The sequence below is a fragment of the Microtus oregoni genome, unplaced genomic scaffold (genome assembly GCF_018167655.1).
Source record: "Microtus oregoni isolate MIOR12 unplaced genomic scaffold, Mior012 000023F_ref0000262, whole genome shotgun sequence".
Taxonomy (NCBI): Eukaryota; Metazoa; Chordata; class Mammalia; order Rodentia; family Cricetidae; genus Microtus; species Microtus oregoni.
Window position 1 is genome coordinate 24775167 of NW_024543082.1, and position 18997 is coordinate 24794163.

The following is an 18997-nucleotide window of genomic DNA, read 5'->3' on the forward strand; positions in this document are numbered from 1 at the left end:
TTCTTTTGGTATATTTCCACACTTTGTTTTCTTCCTTTCTGGAACTTTGGCTTGGCCTTCTCATCTTAACATTGTTTTTGCTCTAAGACTACTTGACAGAATACTCTCCCTGAATCTTCCCATTGTCATTCCAGCAACTGATCATTCATCTAACTCAGTAAGAAAGTGATTCACAAGCTATGCAGCATGGCTGTGACAAAGTTAAGTCAGACCCCAAAGCAGTGTGAATTTGATGGCAATAGTAGTCTACCCTCTCAGGTGTGAGCCCCTCATGGTGTTTAGGGAGAGGTGTTGGTTAAAAGTGTGGAACCTGAGAATGGTACCTAGGCCCCAAACTGCCTGAACCTGCCTGAAAAAAAAAATAAAGAAAATACAAAAAGAAGAATAGCTCTAGGCACTAGTAAAAACCATAAGACTCCATTGCTAGGCTGTTGTAGAATATTAGTTAAAGGTGTGTTACATTTGTTTATGCTGTGGAAAATTTGTTCAATGATGCAAAGATGTGTTACATTCTTTTATGTTGCATTTGTTTAACTCTGTGAAGCTGCATTACTTTGCCTGCCTAAAATACCTGATTGGTCTAATAAAGAGCTGAACAGCCAATAGCTAGGCAGGAGGAAGGATAGGCGGGGCTGTCAGGTAGAGATAATAAATGGAGCAAAAATCAGGGAACAGCAGAGTCGAGGTGCAAGAAAAGAAGAGGAGTACATTAGGGCCCAGACACCCAGTCACACAGTCAGTCACAGCGTAAAAGTAAGATATACAGAACTCACTGAGAGAAACAATTCAGGACCTCCTGCAACTAAAAAGCATTGTAAAACAAAGAATACAGTCAACAAGACAAAATGGCAGCCTACAGAATGAAAAAACATCTTCACCAACCCAATTCAGACAGAGGAATAATCTCCAAAATATAAAAAGAACTCAAGAAATTGGTCATCAAAAGAACAAATAATCCAATTTAAAAAAGTGGAATACAGACCTAAACAGAGAACTCTTAACAAAGGAATCCAAAATAGCTGAAAGACACTTAAGGAAATGCTCAACATCCCTAGCCAACAGAGAAATAAAAATCAACTCTGAGATTCCATCTTACAACTGTAAAAATGGCCAAGTTCAAAAACACTGATGACAACTTATGCTGGAGAGGTTGTGGGGTAAAGAGAACACTTCTGCATTGCTGGTGGGAATGCAAGCTGGTACAGCCCCTTTGGGTGTCAATGTGGTGATTTCTCAGAAAATTAGGAAACAACTTTTCTCAAGACCCAGCAAGACCATGTTTGGGTATATATCCAAAGAATGCTCAACCATACCATAAGGATATGTGCTCAACTATGTTCATAGTAGCATTACTTGTCATAGCCAAAACCTGGAAACAACCAAAAAGCCTATTGACCAAAGAATGGATAAGGAAAATGTGGTACATTTACACAATGAAGTATTACACAGCAGAAAAAAATAATGTCATCTTGAAATTTACAGGCAAATGGATAGATCTAGAAAACATCATATTAAGTGAGGTAACCCAGATCCAGAAAAACAAATATCATATGTACTCATTCATAAGTTGCTTTTAGACATAAAGCAAAGAAAACCAGCCTACAATTCACAATCCCAGAGAACCTAGACAACAGTGAGGACCCCAAGAGAGACACACATGAATCTAATCTACATGAGAAGTAGAAAAAGACAAGACCTCCTGAGTAAATTGGGGGCATGGGGACCATGGGAGAGGGTTGAAGTGGAGGGGAGAGAAAGGGAGGGGAGCAGAGAAAAATGTACAGCTCAATAAAATCAATTTAAAAATATACAGAAATGAGGAAAGAAAAAAGCCCAGAGTAAAAAGGTAGACGGAATAATTTAAGAAAAGTTGAATAGAAATAAGTCAAGCTAAGGCTACACATTTGTAAGTAAGAATAAGACCCCTGTGATTTATTTGGGAGCTAGGTGACAGCCCTTCAAAGAATGAAGAGCCAAAAGAGTAAGAGTTTAAAAAAACAACTAGACAATGATGGAGCCAGATTGCCTATCTATGGGCTTCACCTCTTCTCAAGAGACATCTCTTGCTCACACCGCAGTTACCCATGGGCGGTAGTTTTCCTTTTGATAGTGATGGTTGTTCAGTCAGCAGGAAAGCCACCTACCTACTCTGAGCAGCCTCAGCAGAGGCAGAACAAAGCCCAATGGAATCACAAGTTCATGGAAGGTTGCCTAGACAACCAAACTCAGGCCCCACCCACAGTGCCTGACAACCAAGGCCAGTCAGAGGTGCAGCAGAAAATGGATAAGCCTCCACAAGAGGCTCCAGAAGGATCCTTGAACCATGAAAACACAGACAATGGATCTGAACATGCTGGGGTTGAATTATCCGAGCAAACTGGCAGCAAAGCATCCAGCCAAACTGCTAATGTTGGGTCTGAACAGACTGACCAAAGAACTCCTGAAGAGGCTTCTCAGTTGACTGAGCACAGAAGAACATCTCAGCAGGCTGACCGCAGATCATCTGTCCAGGCTGACAGAAGAACTTCTGAGCCCCCTAATCAGCAATCGCCCAGTTTGTTTGAGGGAAAAGGCTCTGAGAATATAGATGACCAAGTGCCGTTGCCCTCTGGTGGGAAAGCTTCTGAGAAGACTGACCAAGGATCTTTGGAGTATGATGAGCAGACTTCACCAGACCAAGATGACTATAAGACCTCAGGAAAGAGTCAACACCAAGTCTACAACCAAGATGATTTCTTGGATAAAGATGACACTGATCAACACAGGTTTAGTGAGGACAACACCCAAATTAGCCAAGAAACAGAAAAACAGGCTGACCACCGCTCATACTACAAAACACTTGCCCAGGCTGAGAACCGCGCATTATCTGACATTGGTGACAACAAAGAGATCAAAGAAGCTGACTTTAAAGTACAGCCTTGCAAATTTGAAGATAGCCAAACGGACATCAGATCCAAGGTCTCAACTGGCGAAGAAACAGAAAGTGCAACCACTGTCCAAGCTTACAACCTACCTGATACTGAATTCACCAGCAATTCCCAGTCCTCGTATGAAAAACTGCCCTCCATCAGCACCAAAGGGTACTACACCTCCAGCCAAGACAAATTGCAGACGACAGAAGTCACTACTGTAGGTAAAAGGGAGATCTGATGTCTGCCTGGGAGGTTGCAGGACAGGACAGGACCTGTGGTGTTAGGAACAAGAACACGGGGATAGAAAGATGCATGTTAAATCAGAGATGAGGAATAAATGCATGTAATGTCTTATGTGCTATCCATAGGTTTTAGGAAAGGTGTGAAACAAAAGAGATATGTTGTCTCCTGGTTTTCCTCTGGATACTCACGAAGGAACTCTGTGTCACTCAATCACGTCCCACAATGGGTGTCTAACCATAGCAAGGAGATGTGAAGTTAACTGGAAATCCCTGTGATGGAGAAAGTATTTGAAGTAGAGGAATATAAGATATCCTCCAACCAAGTTTTGAGGTGCTTTATAGTGCTTAAGGATGAGTTGGCTCTGCCAAAGAACTGGCTCTGAGGATCATAGCAGTTCATGGTTACTGTGACAGATACATTCTCTCCTTGGTGTGAGCACTGGTAATTTACCTATGCTTCTGTAAATAACCTTTGATCCATGCTCTTGTAAGGAACCCTTAAAGGTCATTAGTCTCTCTCTCTCTCTCTCTCTCTCTCTCTCTCTCTCTGTCTCTCTCTCTGTCTCTCTCTCTCTGTCTCTCCCTCCCTTCCTCCCTCTCTCTCTCTCTCTCTCTCTCTCTCTCTCTCTCTCTCTCTCACACACACACACACACACACACACACACCAAGAAAGTAGCACAACTACTATCTTTCTTAATTCTCGGTGTTAAATCTTAATTCTTGGCTTTAAATTTCATTAAATCTAGATCCCACTGATAGTGACAGCAAAAAACAGTGCTATTACTTTTAAGTTTATTTTCTAAAAAAGATAAATCTTTGGGGGACTGTTTTAATTTCAGGATACAGAATTTGAGCAAAGAAAGAGTTCTCAGAGATCGAGCCAAACTCACAGGAGACGGTTCCCTCCAATCATTTTTGAAGACCCTTATCAAATTGCACTCCGCTACATGGAAAAGCACAACATTCTTCAGATATTCCAGGTAAAGCTCTTAATTCTTAACCTTTCTTCCTGGGTGTGGGCTAGTTCAGACATTAGTGTTTTAACCAAAAAAAGTAGATGAGAAATACCAAGCCAATGATACCGTGACATTAAGTTCATCGAAAGCATTGGAGACCATGTAGGATGGTCGTTGGGGTAGCATTTGGCCAATAATTATCATTTTAGCTTTAAATAAGTGTATAAGAAAAAAATCAGAAAAAAAAACAACCAAGTTTGAGGGCTCTTTAGAGCCGAGTCTTCAAAAGCAGACTATTCTCAGGACCACCTGAGAGCAACATTCTTCAGAAGGAAATGATAGAAATAACAAATTCCTTCCGGTTCCTGAATCATAAATCTCACTGATGCCAGGGTTTAGAACTGGAACTTCCTTTAAAGAGATTTCTTGAACAGTATAGAACTATGAGAGATTATTGCAGCTGTAATTTGGTTGTTTTGTTCACCAGGTACGTCTCTTTTATCCGATAAGCAATGCACATATCCATCTACGACAGCATGTGTTTGGAGTGACTGTTTAGACAGGTTAAAATTTGAGTAGTTTTCCTCTTGTGAAAGCATCCAAAATAGTAAAGTTTGAAGCAGTGTATAAAGGAGCAGTTCTCAGACTGTGGTCCCCACCTCTTTGGGGGTCAAACAACCCTTTCACAGGGGTCACTTCAGACCATCAGAAAACAAATCATATTTACATCATGATTCATTAGGGTAACAAAAGTACAGTTATGAAGTATTAATGAGAATGATTTTGTGATTGGGGGTTCAGAAAAACATGAGGAACTGTATTAATGGATTGCAGTATTAGGAAGGTTGAGAACCACTGGGACAGAGAAAGGAACAAATACCCTGCTCTATGAGCACCACCATTCAGATTCTAAGTTGGTCACACATCCATGAGTTGAGGACATTACTTAGTTTCTATGGCTCTCAGATTGTAGTAATGGGGGCGGCGGGGCTGCGTTCCCAGCACCCTGGCCGCCTGCTCGGCTAGCTTATGCCCCGAAATAATTACATGGACACTGTATTCTTTTAAGCACTGCTTGGCCCATTCTCTTCTAGGCTAATTCTCACATATTAATTTAGCCCATTCTAATCATCTGTGTGTAGCACCCCAAGGTGCGCTTACCGGGAAGATTCTAGCCTATGTCCATCCTGGGTCGGAGCTTCATCCCGGGAGCGGGGCATGGCATCTCTCTCAGGCGTCTGCTCCTGAGAGGAAAGCTGTCGAGTCTGACCTCACTTCCTCTTCCTCCCAGCGTTCTGTTCTGTTTACTCCTCCCACCTATCTTCTAACCAATGAGGGCCAAGCAGTTTCTTTTTATTTAACCAATGACCTTCCTCCATCATCAGATTCCTCATATATAATAGGGTTTTGAAATATCTATTTCATTCGCTCTGCTTTATGATGTTTCCTTCTTAAAATATCCTCTGGTTTGTACAGTATAAGTGGCCAGGTTTCTGTCTTTAATCAGAGAACCAGTAATTGCTAAACAAAACTAGGGAATGTATTTAGGAAAGCAGAGTCCAGGGGCTGGCAAGATAGTTCAGTGGATTAAAGCCCTTGCCTTTTGATCTACTGAAGGCATAAGTCACAAAACAATCCCACACCAATTTGGAATTATGAATTAAAAATGGGAATTTATTTAAAGGAAAAAAACTTACAGATCACCGTCCGAGACAACAACCCTCTGCGCAATCAGGAAAGGAGCCTAGTAGCTGGAAGCGGAGCCAGAAGCAAGAGAACAAGCACATGGCTACCGCTGCTTTTTAAAGCAAACAAGACCATGCCCAAGTGGGCTGGTATCTTAAAGGCTATTGGCTGAAGGAGCAGAAGAAGCTCCCGCAGCACCTCCCCCTTTTGTTTAAGTAAGAGAGTTCTAAACCCAATACAAAACAATATACACTAGGAACAGATATTAAATATAAGATTAGAATTACAATCGGCATAAACAATATTAAGCTAGGAACATATGCTGAATGTTTTAATAAACATTCTATCCTATGGAGTCTATGTCTTGTTTAGGAAATGGCTTGGCTAGATCATAAGAGGGCGGTAACTATGACTATCGAATCTTCAACCCTATCAAAGGCCTGAGAAGGGAAATAATATTACTTGAGCAGGCAGGAAGTACAAGCAAGTAGCTTCCAAAGTGAGCAATATATGACAGAAACAATTAGCTACCTGAGCAATCACCCAAAGTCTCATTTTGCAACATTGAAGCAACCAACTTTGGCTATGGCCTAGAATAACTGACAGACCATTTTCAAAGGCAAGAAATTTTTCAAAACCGTCTTACCCTGTCTTGGCAAGATTTGACAGTCCTGTTTATCCATTTCTGGATACTATATCTTGTCAGTGGTTGAGGCATGGGCACTTCTTTGCCCAAAGGCCAGTTTTTGCAAGAAGAAAACAGGCTCCAAGTGGAGTGTCTTTGGTGCTCAACATTCTCTAGAGAATAGATCGGTGCTGCCAGGAGCAATCATGTCTCATGTCAACAAAACCCTAAGTTATTAAAATGCCATGTTCCACAGATCCTTGAAGTGGTTGAAGATTATCTATCTATGCAGAATATAATCTCTATGTATCTAAAGAACCTGATTAGTCTAACTATAAGTATGACAAACATAGATGACTATTGATCTATAATTCTTTTTTTTAATATTTATTTATTTGTTATGTACACAATATTCTGTCTGTGTGTAAGTCTGCAGACCAGAAGAGGGCACCAGACCTCATTACAGGTGGTTGTGAGCCACCATGTGGTTGCCAGGAATTGAACTCAGGATCTTTGGAAGAGCAGGCAATGCTCTTAACCACTGAGCCATCTCTCCAGCCCTGATCTATAATTCTTAATACCTATCTAAATTAAAGACTAAGACAATAAACAACTGTGCAGTAAATGAGGACAATGACCTCCAAATGTAAACAATGTATAAGTATCTTGATCATACATACACACATATACAAGCTCCCCACATGGATTAAGGCACACACACACATGCACACATGTACATACACACAAATACAAGCTCCCCACATGTATCAAGATATACACACACACGTACACACACATGCATACACATACATACACATGAATACAAGCTCTCTGCATGTACCAAGATACACATAGAGACATGCACACACATAGATACACACTAACGCAAGCTCTCCTCATGTACCAAAGTACACAGACACACACATGCACACACATACATACACACTAATGCAAGCTCCACACATGTACCAAGGTACACACACACATGCATACATGTATATATACACATTTAAAATAAGTTTAATTTTTAAAAAAATTTTGTGTTACGGGAGGTCCTCCCACTCCTCCAGCCTATTGCCGCTGAGATACCAGCCCATTGGGGTGTGGTCTCTCTCCCTTTAAAAAAGCGGCCACTCTCCTCTCGTCTCTGACCTCACTTCCTCTTCCTCCCAGCATTTTGTTCTGTTTACTCCACCCACAGGGCCAAGCAGTTTCTTTATTGGCCAATGACCTTCCTCCATCATTTCCCCTTTTTCGGTTTAAACAAAAAAAAAAGGCTTTAACTTTAACATAGCAAAATTACATATAACAAAACAGTTATCAAGTAAAAGTTACAATAATCTTTATCATAATTAAGGAAAACTATAACTATAACTAACTATTCTTAACTCCATCAAAGACTCCAGAAAGATACAATACTACCTAAGCAAACAAGAAAAAAGCAACTTTTAAAACTCTAGAAATGACAGAGACATCTCGCTGCCTGGACAGTCACCCAAAGTTCTTTTGTACCGTTGGGGCATCCATCTTCAGCCTTCAGGCCCATGGTATCCAGCAGACATTTCCATAAAGCAGGAAAATTCAAAGTCAGTTCAGTCACTATCTGTTGTGTCCTGCAGAATGTCTCGCAGACTCTTTCATGAATCAGGAACTCCGAATGATCATCTCACCTTAGGCAAGTTCAGTAGTCCTCTCTCTGCGGGTTCTCTGTTTCCAGTTTATGCAGTAGTCCAGGCAAGAGCAGTTTCTTGCCCAAATGGCTATCAAACTCCATAAGGTGCCTCTTCGATGCCCATCTTCCTCTTGAAGTAGATTGGTGCTGCCAGGAGCAGAGTGTCTCATTGTCATGAAAAGTCCTCAGTTATTAAAACATTAAATGTCCTATTCTGTAATCTTTGAAAGACATGAAGAATGTCTATCTAAAATATATCTCTATATATCTAGAAAATCTAACTAACATGACTACAAGCTTTACTATTATCGATGATTATCCATTAACAACCTATATTTCTTAATTATACAGTACATATTTAAATGAACTACACAATCACAATACCTTAATCAAAATCAGAAACACTTATACATATAACAAAATTGACCTTAAATCTCTATCAATAAAGCAAAATCTATACTAATGTAAATCATTCATATCTATATCATATCCCCCTTTAAATGTAAAAGAACATTTATAAACATTTTTTGGGAATATGGGCACAGTTATTTCTCTCTAAACTGCTTCCTGCTGAATGGGGGCGTCATTAATTAGGTCTTTCATGGTATAACCTGTGTGCTAGTTTCCTCTCAGTTGGCAGTTGAGCGAAGCAATTTTTTGAAGGCGTGCACAGGAACCATTCAGGAGGACGTGGTCCATCATACCATATCAGGATAAATGCAATCCACAAGGTCTGATCCTCTGTGAAAACAAAAGAAGAATCTCTTTTCCAAAGTATCATATCCTTAGATCCAGATTTAAAATATCTATGTTGGATTAGTTCAGCAGCATTTATAAATAAATATCTTTTAGCAGCTGTTGCTCTTTCCTCAGCATTCAAACAATTCAAAGAGAGCACAATAGCATACAGTATCAAAATTCTCTGTGTATTTTCCATCTTTGTGCAGCTTTGTTTTAACCTCTATTTTGTTTATTTTTACTTTTAACTCTTTGCTTTTTGAGACAGGTTCTCTGTATCTTTGACCTGAAGTAACTCTGTAGACCAGGCTGTCTTTGAACTCTCAGAGATCTGCCTGTCTCTGCCTCCCAGGCATTGGGATTAAAGGTGTAAGCTACTACACCTTGAACTCACAGAGATCTGTTTGCCTCTGCCTTCTAGGCACTGGGATTAAAGGCGTGTGCTACCACACACAACAACTCTCTTCCTTTTTTTGCTTTTTACTTTAAGAACTTCAACTTTTAGTCTGCATATATTTTTAACACACTTTAAACCATTCAGAAATTTTCTCTGTCTTTGAATCTCTCTTTACTGTATATCTCTCTTTTTCTGACCACACGAGTCTTTAATTTACTGAGCAATATGGGTAGGAATGATGGAGGAAGGTCATTGGCCAATAAAGAAACTGCTTGGCCCTGTGGTGGAGTAAACAGAACAAAATGCTGGGAGGAAGAGGAAGTGAGGTCAGAGACGAGAGGAGAGTGGCCACTTTTTTAAAGGGAGAGAGACCACGCCCCAATGGGCTCGTATCTCAGCGGCGATAGGCTGGAGGAATGGGAGGACCTCCCGTAACACCAATGATGAAGGAAGGTCATTGGCCAATAAAGAAACTGCTTGGCCCTGTGGGTGGAGTAAACAGAACAAAATGCTGGGAGGAAGAGGAAGTGAGGTCAGAGACGAGAGGAGAGTGGCCGCCTTTTTAAAGGGAGAGAGACCATACCCCAATGGGCTGGTATCTCAGCGGCGATAGGCTGGAGGGTGGGAGGACCTCCCGTAACAATTTTGTCTATTCTATAATTTTTCAAATTAAAGAAAAAATAATGCTTATAAATGGAGTGTGATATTAAAGAAAATAAATTATCATATATATATTGTTCAATAAAAATATATATGAAGTGGCTGAATATATAGCTCAGTGAGAAGATACTTGCCCCACATGCACAAGGTTTCTAGCACTATAAAATCAATTGATTAATTAATTTAATTAAAAACATCAAGTATATATATTGAATACAGAATTGAGTGATAAAGATACATTTAGTATATTTTAATATGTTATTCCTGAAATGAACATGATTGTTATTCCCTGCAAATGAGATGCTTGCTTGCTTTGTGAGAGCATTTTGAGTTTGAGTTATTCAACAACAGTAAAAAAGTATGGAAGTTAATCTCATAAATCTGATATATCCTTCCTCATTTAATACTAAAACAAAACATGATTTTTATGTTTTAAAGTCAAGTATTTTGGACAATTATATGTAAATCCCCAGTGCCATTCTTTTATTCCCTTTTAAGAACTCTTTTTTAACTGTTTAAAGCAAATAATTTATTAACTGATCATCTAGCAACATCGCAGTTCTCAAACGCTTTGCAGCTTTCCCACCAGCTCTTTGATCTTGGAAACAACCAAAAAGATGCATTGCTCTTTAAATAAAACTTTTAGCCCTTCAAATTTGGTCTTGATTTGCCTGATTTCATCCAAAGAAAGAAAGTAAGATGTTTCTTGGGGATATGGGAATGCCTTTAGAATGGCTAGGGCAGTAGGAGCTGACTGCAAACCTCTTGGAACCAAGTGTGGTGTGGTGTGCTTTCTCTCAGCAGATCACTGAAAAGTTAGTCTATGAAAAGCCGGATGACCCTCTGAACTTCATGCTAGACCAGGTATGGAGTGGGAGAGAACAAGCCTTCTGTTCTCATTGTCAGAACACAGCACACACACAGACAGATGGACAAAACAGACCACGAACAGCTCCAAGCTATCATGAAGGAAACGTACTGCAGCTTCCATCCAAGCATTTTTACTCAAGTCCAGAACAAATCTAGGGATGGGGGCTCACCTCTTGAATGCCAGTGCTCAGGGAGCAGAGGCAGGCAGATCTCTGTGAGTTCAAGGCCAGCTAGGGCTACATAGTGAGACCCTGTCTCAAAATGGAAAAGAACGGCTCAGCATCACAGAAGGCCCCCTCCTCATTAGCTCCCACAAATGAGTTGCTTATTTTGACCTCTCTAAGAGCTTGCTCACTTTTCTTTAAAATTTTACTGTCAAACATGAGTCATGAAACACTTTTGTTGAGACCTGTGAGCTCTCTGAACTGTCTTTGCTCAGTGCTGTTTTCGTTTTCCCTCTTTTGCCCCAGATTCTGTCTGGGAGATGGAGCCTTCTGTTGTATGTAGCTATTCATCCATTTTCAGCACTGCATATTATTCATTGGGTAGACTACTATGGCTGATTCATTCTCTTTTCCAAGGACATGCAGATTATTTCCAATTTGGAACTTTTACAAAAAACCTTGTAGTAAGCTTTCCCATCCGGGTCGTTTAGTGGTATATCACTCTTGGCTGTACACTTTAATTGCTGGATTGTAGAACATGTATCTGCTTAGCTTCAAATGGATTGTTTTCGTTTTCCAACATGAGTGTACCAGCTTGCAACCCTGCCCGCTACAGCTCTGTAACTTTACCGGTGTTCATTGTTGCCACTGTATTTAACCATGGCTGTGCAGGTAAGTAGGTAGTTCATTTTAGAGTGTCCTTTTGCCTTTTCCTGGCTGATGGGCACTGGCATGCTTTTCCATCTGTTTATTGGCTGTTTGGAAACACTTAGTTTTCTATAGTATTACTTCATGTCTTAGTCCTTAGCAACAGGCTTCTGTATGTTCTGGCTGTGGGCATTTGGTTAATCACATATGTTTGTATATCCATCCACTCTTTGTCTGACTCTCTAGCTCTTATCTTTTGATGAGCAGAAAGTCTCAAGTTTAATATCAACTATAACAATATTTTTATTTATGATAAATACTTCCACTGTCTTATGTTAGAAGTTTCACCCACATTTGACTATAGTTTCCTAAATTACTGTGTGTGTGTGTGTGTGTGTGTGTGTGTGTGTGTGTGTAAAATGGAGGGTTTCTTTGTTACCTTTCAAATCTATGTCTACAATCTTGAATCAATTTTGTATATCATAGGAGACTGGGTAAAGATCCACTTCTTTCATTCATCCAGAAACCAGCCCCTTTTTAGTAAAGGCCATAGTTTACACATTGACTTGTATTTCACATATTTATTAATACTTGCTTCGAAATAAGACTCTTAATTATTGTGACTGGAATAACTCAGTACCTAGTAGAGAAAGCTTGCCCACTTTATTCTCCTTTAAACATATCTCTGATATTCTTAGAGCTCTATTTCCATATTCGTTTTAAGAATTATTAATGAAGTTACATAATAATATGTAATGTATACTTCCATATACATACAAGCATACACCAGTCGGATTGTGTGTGTGTGGTTGCTTTTGGTCTCAACTGGGTCATTATTTGGGGAGAGTGATAACTTTAAAATAAATGCTTCCCATCCTTCTTGGCCATTCATTTAGGTTTTAAGTTCTTTCAGTATATTTACTATCTGCATACATGTTGTACATGTATTTTGGTGGTTTCCTTGTGGGTATTTAATGTTTTTGATGCTAGTGTATGTAGAAATTTTTAAATTTTGAGGATCTAACTAGCTGGCCTGCAGAAATACGGTTTTGCTATTCTTAGTCATTAGCCTCACTGACCCTGACTTGGTTCTAGTGAAGTATTTCCAGATACGTTGAAGCACTGGGGGTTTCCACAGACACACGCACATCATCTATGAGTAGTCTTTTGACCTTTCCCATCCTCTTGCTCCCTCGTCTGATCACCTGTGGTGCAGGTCTTCTCTGTGATGCTTCACGGCCATCTTCCTCTCTTCTCCTTCCTACAGAAAGGCTGATCTCTAGGAACTCAATTAGGCTTGTGTCCTGATTCTCCGCTGGGCTAAGACCATGAGAAACCCTGGATGAGGAGCAGGAAGAAAAAGAAAAGCGTGCTTAGGTTTATTTCTGTGGCTTTCTTTATGAGTACATGCTGATCTGTCTGTCTGGAGACATCTTATTTTGCATAACTATTACCTTTTGGATTCCAATAATATTCAAATCATACCTCAGTGTGCAGTGCACATGCACGAACATGAACGCACACACACACACACACATGCACAGGCACACATACACACACACACACACACACACACACACACACACACACACACACCTTCAGGCCTAAAGTTACTTCTACTGCCTCTAGCATTGATTATCTTGCTCCATATGATTCCCCATATCTATTTCTTTTTAAGTAATTCCTTTCCCTTCATAGAATTCTACTGTGAATGTATGCTCTGTTTTTCTGTTTGTTGTTGTTTTGTTTGGGATAATGACTGATGCAGCACTCGGGTTAGAGATCTCCAGAATAATCAGTGCTGGATGTAAGTACCTGCTTTGATTTACCTTATTTGCTCCTTAAAAAAATATTTTTCACTGCTTCACTATTAAATATGATGTTTATTGTTTGTAATGGTCATTGATCATTTTAACTAAGTTCCCTTCTCATATATTTTCTGAGATTTTAAAATAGATTTTATCAAATTCAAATTCATTTACTTTACCTTTAGAGATGATTGGGTGAATTTTTTTTTGTTGTTCTTATTTTAGCAAAAGGGAGATTTTTTTTTTTCACTCTTAGAGCTTTTCAATCATACGTACAGAAAACTGCACAGATCTGAAGGGGTCTTCCATGACTCAAAGCATGGAACAAAAGCCCAGAAAATCAGTACAAATGCATAGCTATTGTGGCAGCTTAGGTGAAAATGGCCTCAGGGGCTCATAGGCAGTGGCACTATTAGGAAGTGTGTTCTTACTGGAGTAGGTGCGGCCTTGTTGGAGTAAGTGTGTCACTAGGGGGTAGACTTTGGGTTTTCAGATGCTCAAGCCAAGCCCGGTGTCTCTCTCTTCCTGCTGCCTGAGGGTCCAGATGTACATCCTCTCTCAGCCCTTCTCCAGGCCACCATGCTTCCCACCATGGTGACGATGACTAAACCTCTGAACTGTAAGCCAGCCCCAATTAAATGTTCTCCTTTATGGGAGTTGTTGTGGTCATGGTGTCTCCTCACAGCAACAGAAACCCTAAGACAGCTTTACTGAAACTGAATGCGAAGAGCACACTCCAATGAGCAAAGTCATTCTCAGGCAAACACATGGCTCCAGAGCTGCCTTGTTTCCAGTCCAGGGGTTTTTGGTTCTAAAGGAAGGGTTCCCTGAAGAGCTGGGTATTTCTTGGACTGACCTAAGTTATATAACCTCGTGCTTACTGAGCATGTGCCTGCCATCCCATAATCCTCTCTGTTGGAGTGAGGAAAATGCTATGCAGCTCATACGTGGTAGCCCCTAAGTTAGGTCACCTTGGGACACTCTACTTTTGTACACGTGTCTCTTGGAAATACCCTCCTAGGTTTCACTTCCTAAATGTGGTCTTATTTTTCCTGTTCGTTGAAGGGGGCCTCATATGATCCTTAGGGTGATCTCCAGCAATGCAGGGGATGATAAAGGCTTGCCTGGGGTGGCCTTTCCAGTTTCTCTGTTCTAGAGTTAACCTTACGGTTCACAGTTCTTTTCTCTCTCAAAATCAAGACAGTGTGTTAGCAGCTCCTCAGAACTCAACTAGGTGCCTTACCCTCTCTCCTACATGAAATATTCATTATTGCTCCTTCTAAATTAATGTCCTTTAAAATGTAACATGAAAGTAATGAAATATGTATTGATTACTTAAGAGCTTTCTTCCTTGATCAACAACATGATTGAGATTCACTCATAGGGTTCATGTTGTCATTCTTTTTTTATTTGCAAATTCTCTATTCTGAGTTATATATCAATGATCCTTCGTGGGTTATTATGTGTGACGCTATAGTGAACATAGAGTTATACTGATTTCTTGACACACATACACATGTATTTCTAGTGTTCACATATCCAAACCTGGGATTTTTCTGAGGTATAGTATATTGCCATAAATTCAACTTTAAACTTTTACATTTTATCTATGCTGTCGTGTGTGTGTGTGTGTGTGTGTGTGTGTGTGTGTGTGTGTGTGTGTGTTGGGTCCCATGTACCAGGAAGTGTGATCATAGTCAGAGGACAACCTGCAAGAGTCCGTTCTTTCGACGCCTCTTCTAAGGATCCCAGTTATATGGATTTGAGGTCACTTGAAGTTGTCCTACAGATAACCTGGTAGAAAGGATAACTGGAATCCCCATGGTTGAATCTAGTGTCTAGAAACAGTCAGCCAGAGGGATCTCTGGAATCCTGAGTTCTTCACTGTTCACAATTGAAAGACAAAATGTTAGTGCCATTGGGAGAGAAATTAGGTAAGATGGTGATTTCGGTCATGGTTTGCTGAGCTTCCGACGTCAGGGTAAAGCCACAAACAAAACTGTTGAGAAGCTGATGTAAGCACATGGCTCTCCCTCCTTTTTCTATTTCTTCTCTAAATCTCCTGTGATCATCCTTTACCTCAATCCTCTTCCAAAACTGTGATCTTTAATGTCATAAAAACATGCCATGGGCCAACTGAAAAAGATGTCGCCAGCATTCTCTTCCTCAGCCCTGAGACTTTTGACATGGTAATCACTTCTCACCTTCAACTCTGGTTATTTCCTAACTTTCCTCCACCCCCGAGGGCCACCTTTCCCCTAGACAGGTGTCCTTCCCTTGGGCGTTCTCCAAGGTTTAATCTCTGTAGACTTGACTATCTCCATACTAATCGCGGAGTATTCTTCTGTCTCTAGTTACTGACACAATGCAATTCCAAAGTCATCACATCTCCCAGTTATCTCTCAGGATTGGAAATATATTATTCCATGCCTTTTCAGGTTTAGGGTTTATGATGTCTGTTGTAGTTCTGAAGAATTTGCCTAGGATCATAAGTTGGTGTCTTTCTCCTTCAGTTCCCCTCAGCTTTCAATTGTCTTTTCCTGTTCCTTAGTCTAAGAATTTTAGCTATAATGTACTGTGAAGAAATCAGTTTGGGGTTATGCTTATTTAGAATTTTAAATGCCACTCACACTTGAATTCCCATCTCTTTTCTTATATTGGGCGGGGGGGGGAGGGATTCTACTATAATTTCAATGAATTGGTTATTTTTTCCTAAATATATTTATGTTTATGTGAGTGTGAGTGAGAGAGAGAAAGAAAGGGGGGATGAGGATGTCAGTGGAAAACAGAGAAAGATAAAGAATGCCTTGGGACTGGAGTTCAGGTGGTTGTGAAGTGTCTAACCTGGGAACTGTGTGTGTGTGCATTTATCTGTGAGAGCATGAGCACTGTGAGTGCCTTAGAGCACATGTGCAGGCCAGAGGACAACCCGGAGGGTCATTCTTCATCTTCTACCTTGTTGGAGACAGGGTCCCTTTGTTGTTTTTTTGCTGACTATACCAGGCTAACTGGCTTTGAGGGTCTGCTGGGAATTCTCTCTACCTCCCATATCCCTGTAGGAACACTAAGATTTAAAATGTTCCTGCATCAAATCGGGTTTTTATGTGGATTTGAACTCAGGCCCTCATGTTTGTGCAGTGACTATTTTTGCTTTTACCCATCTTCATAGCTCCTTTTCATCACTGAAAGTTGAATTAGAAAAATCGCTGTATGAGGGCTGAGTCAAATGCTCGCCATGTAGACGTGAGGACCTACCCAGCCCTTTAATATTTTAGGGAGTAGTTTAGTCCATCTTGTTCTCAAACCAATGGTTCACGACCTATGCGGTTCATGACTTTTTTGGGGGTTGAACGGCTCTTCACAGGAGTTGCCTAAGACCATCAGAAAACACAGGTATTTACATTATGATTCATAACTAGCAAAATTACAGTTATAAAGAGAGCTCCTGGAGCTGCAGTTACAGGCAGTTGTGAGCCATGAAATCAGAGTGCTGGGGACCAAATTCAAGTTCTCTACAAGAGCAGTGTGTGCTTTTAACCACTGAGTCATCTCTCCAGACTCTGTATATCTTGATTTTGTAACGGTTTATTTAGAGATGAAACCATGGATCTTCACTTATGGAGTCTAAATTATTTGTGCTTACTCAGACCAAGGACTTCCGTATTTTAAACTTCTACATATTTAACCCCTACAGGAGGTAGTGATTCTGAGGAAATAAAGATTCCCAGTGGAAAATTTGCCTTTTCTTCTTCTTCTTAGGTACAGGAAATGATCCGATACAGAGACCAGCAGAGCAGCATCTGAAGACTAACTCTCGCCAGCACTGTGCGCTGTCACCCACGTCAGCTCTGTGCTCCTCTCTCCCTGGGGAAAAAAAAATGTGTTTTCAGCAGGCCTTGACGGTGACTCTGCCTAAGTGTGTTCTCGGTTTAGGTCAGAATATATAGAGTGCCTTTGTAAATCTCACATGACTATTACAGGTATCTCTGGATAATCCCACAAAATGCACACACTATGGCTTCTTATCACTGCCTGCTTCATTCTGCCATTGGTGAATGAGATTGAATCTTCCCCTGGCTTTTGCCTACAGTAAAACTCAGGCATGTGTTCATACCCTACACACATCTGGACAGGTGAGGCAATGTCACTTCCTCGTCACCTTTATCCCCTAGAGAAATTGATATCAGGCGGAATGTGCAACCAGTCCAACGAGTATTTAGCCACCAAATGCTTTAACGCAGTCTATCTGGTATGAGAGTATCTGGTCAGAAATCATATTTGAGATGATTGTTCGGTTCTATTTTCGTATGGCAAACATTTTAAAGCTTTTCTATGGGAACACAGATGTGGACTTGACTCTTGGCAGTGTTAGCTAATGACGAGGTAGGACTGACTATACGGCAAAGGATTATGATTGTTTGACGTTCACACACAAATCCGCTGTCCGGGCTCTGACAATTTCTTTCTCATAATTGTGCCCCAAGCATTCCTGCCTCGTTTCCTGATTGTTTAGCTTTTCCTTTAAGTTGTTCATGAACTGTGCGTGTGTTCAAACTCAGTAAACGCTCTCTATGCAGATGCAGCTTGTCAGCCTGGAGGCTGAGCTGAAAGCTGACCAACAAGTGGTGACCTGTGGAATAAACTAGAGTGATGTAAACTAATAACCTACAGCCTGAGTGGCCATCCCTGCTATTAGTGATAGAAACATGGAGGCTTCAAGGCCATGGCGTGTTAAGTGATGATTCTGTGCCGGGTTGGTGGAGCACACTTTTAATCCTAGCATTTAAAAGCCAGAGAAGGACAACTTGAGGTTCAAGATCAGTCTGGGCTATCTGACAAGATGATCTCATGTATAAAAAGAAATGAAAAGGGGCTGATAAAATGGCTCAGTGCATATAGTACATTCCACAACAGCAGGTCAACCTGAGTTCAGCCCCTGAATCTCACAGTCAAATGAAGGAACTGACTCTGGGAAAAAAAAGAGTCCTCTGATCTCCACTGTCACTATAGTGCGCAAGTCCCACCGCGACCTTCCCCACACATACACCCTACACATGCCACAACACAATAATAATCATAAATAAAATTAACTTTAAAGCACTAAATTTAGGGGTTTTTATGTCTGGCCCAAGTATTAGATAGTTTGACCAAGTTTCTACAGGTGGAGCACCTCTGATCCAACCACTCCGACAGCTGCGACCACGCCCTCAGTTTATCTCCGATGCCTTCCACAGCCTTTGTGACCTCCCATCTGTGACCTCCCTTCGTGAGGCGGTGGACCAACGGGGATGAGCGGGCTGTGATGTCTTCTGTGAGCAGTCACCTGAGAAGGAAGAACCACGCGCACAACACTTCCCATGTCGCGACTCAGGTGCTCTATACAAAGGCATCTGAAGAGGAGATTAATCAGCAGCCGCTCCTAAGTGGCAGGAAGTAGGTCCCCCAGGCCAGAAGTAAGCACTCAGTGCGGAAATCTAAGTGCAGTGCAGGAGGCAGGGGTTTGGAATTTGCCCTCTATGACTAGATACAAAGAGGACAGAGTCGCCACGTAGAAAAAAAGTGGGGGCCGAAAGTCTCAGTGGGGAGTAAACTGAGATTCGAACACATAGTTTATTTTA

At 40.8% G+C, this 18997-nt stretch overlaps 1 protein-coding gene across 1 annotated transcript; it reads left to right on the forward strand.

Moving 5' to 3' along the window:
* Positions 1 to 2280: 2280 nt before the first annotated feature.
* On the forward strand, positions 2281 to 17183 carry Tex55 (testis expressed 55). The gene is made up of 4 exons (XM_041672713.1): positions 2281 to 3129; positions 3995 to 4135; positions 10691 to 10753; positions 17139 to 17183. Exons 1-4 carry the CDS (start codon positions 2281 to 2283, stop codon positions 17181 to 17183), a joined length of 1098 nt encoding a protein of 365 aa, XP_041528647.1.
* The last annotated feature ends 1814 nt before the right edge of the window (positions 17184 to 18997 follow it).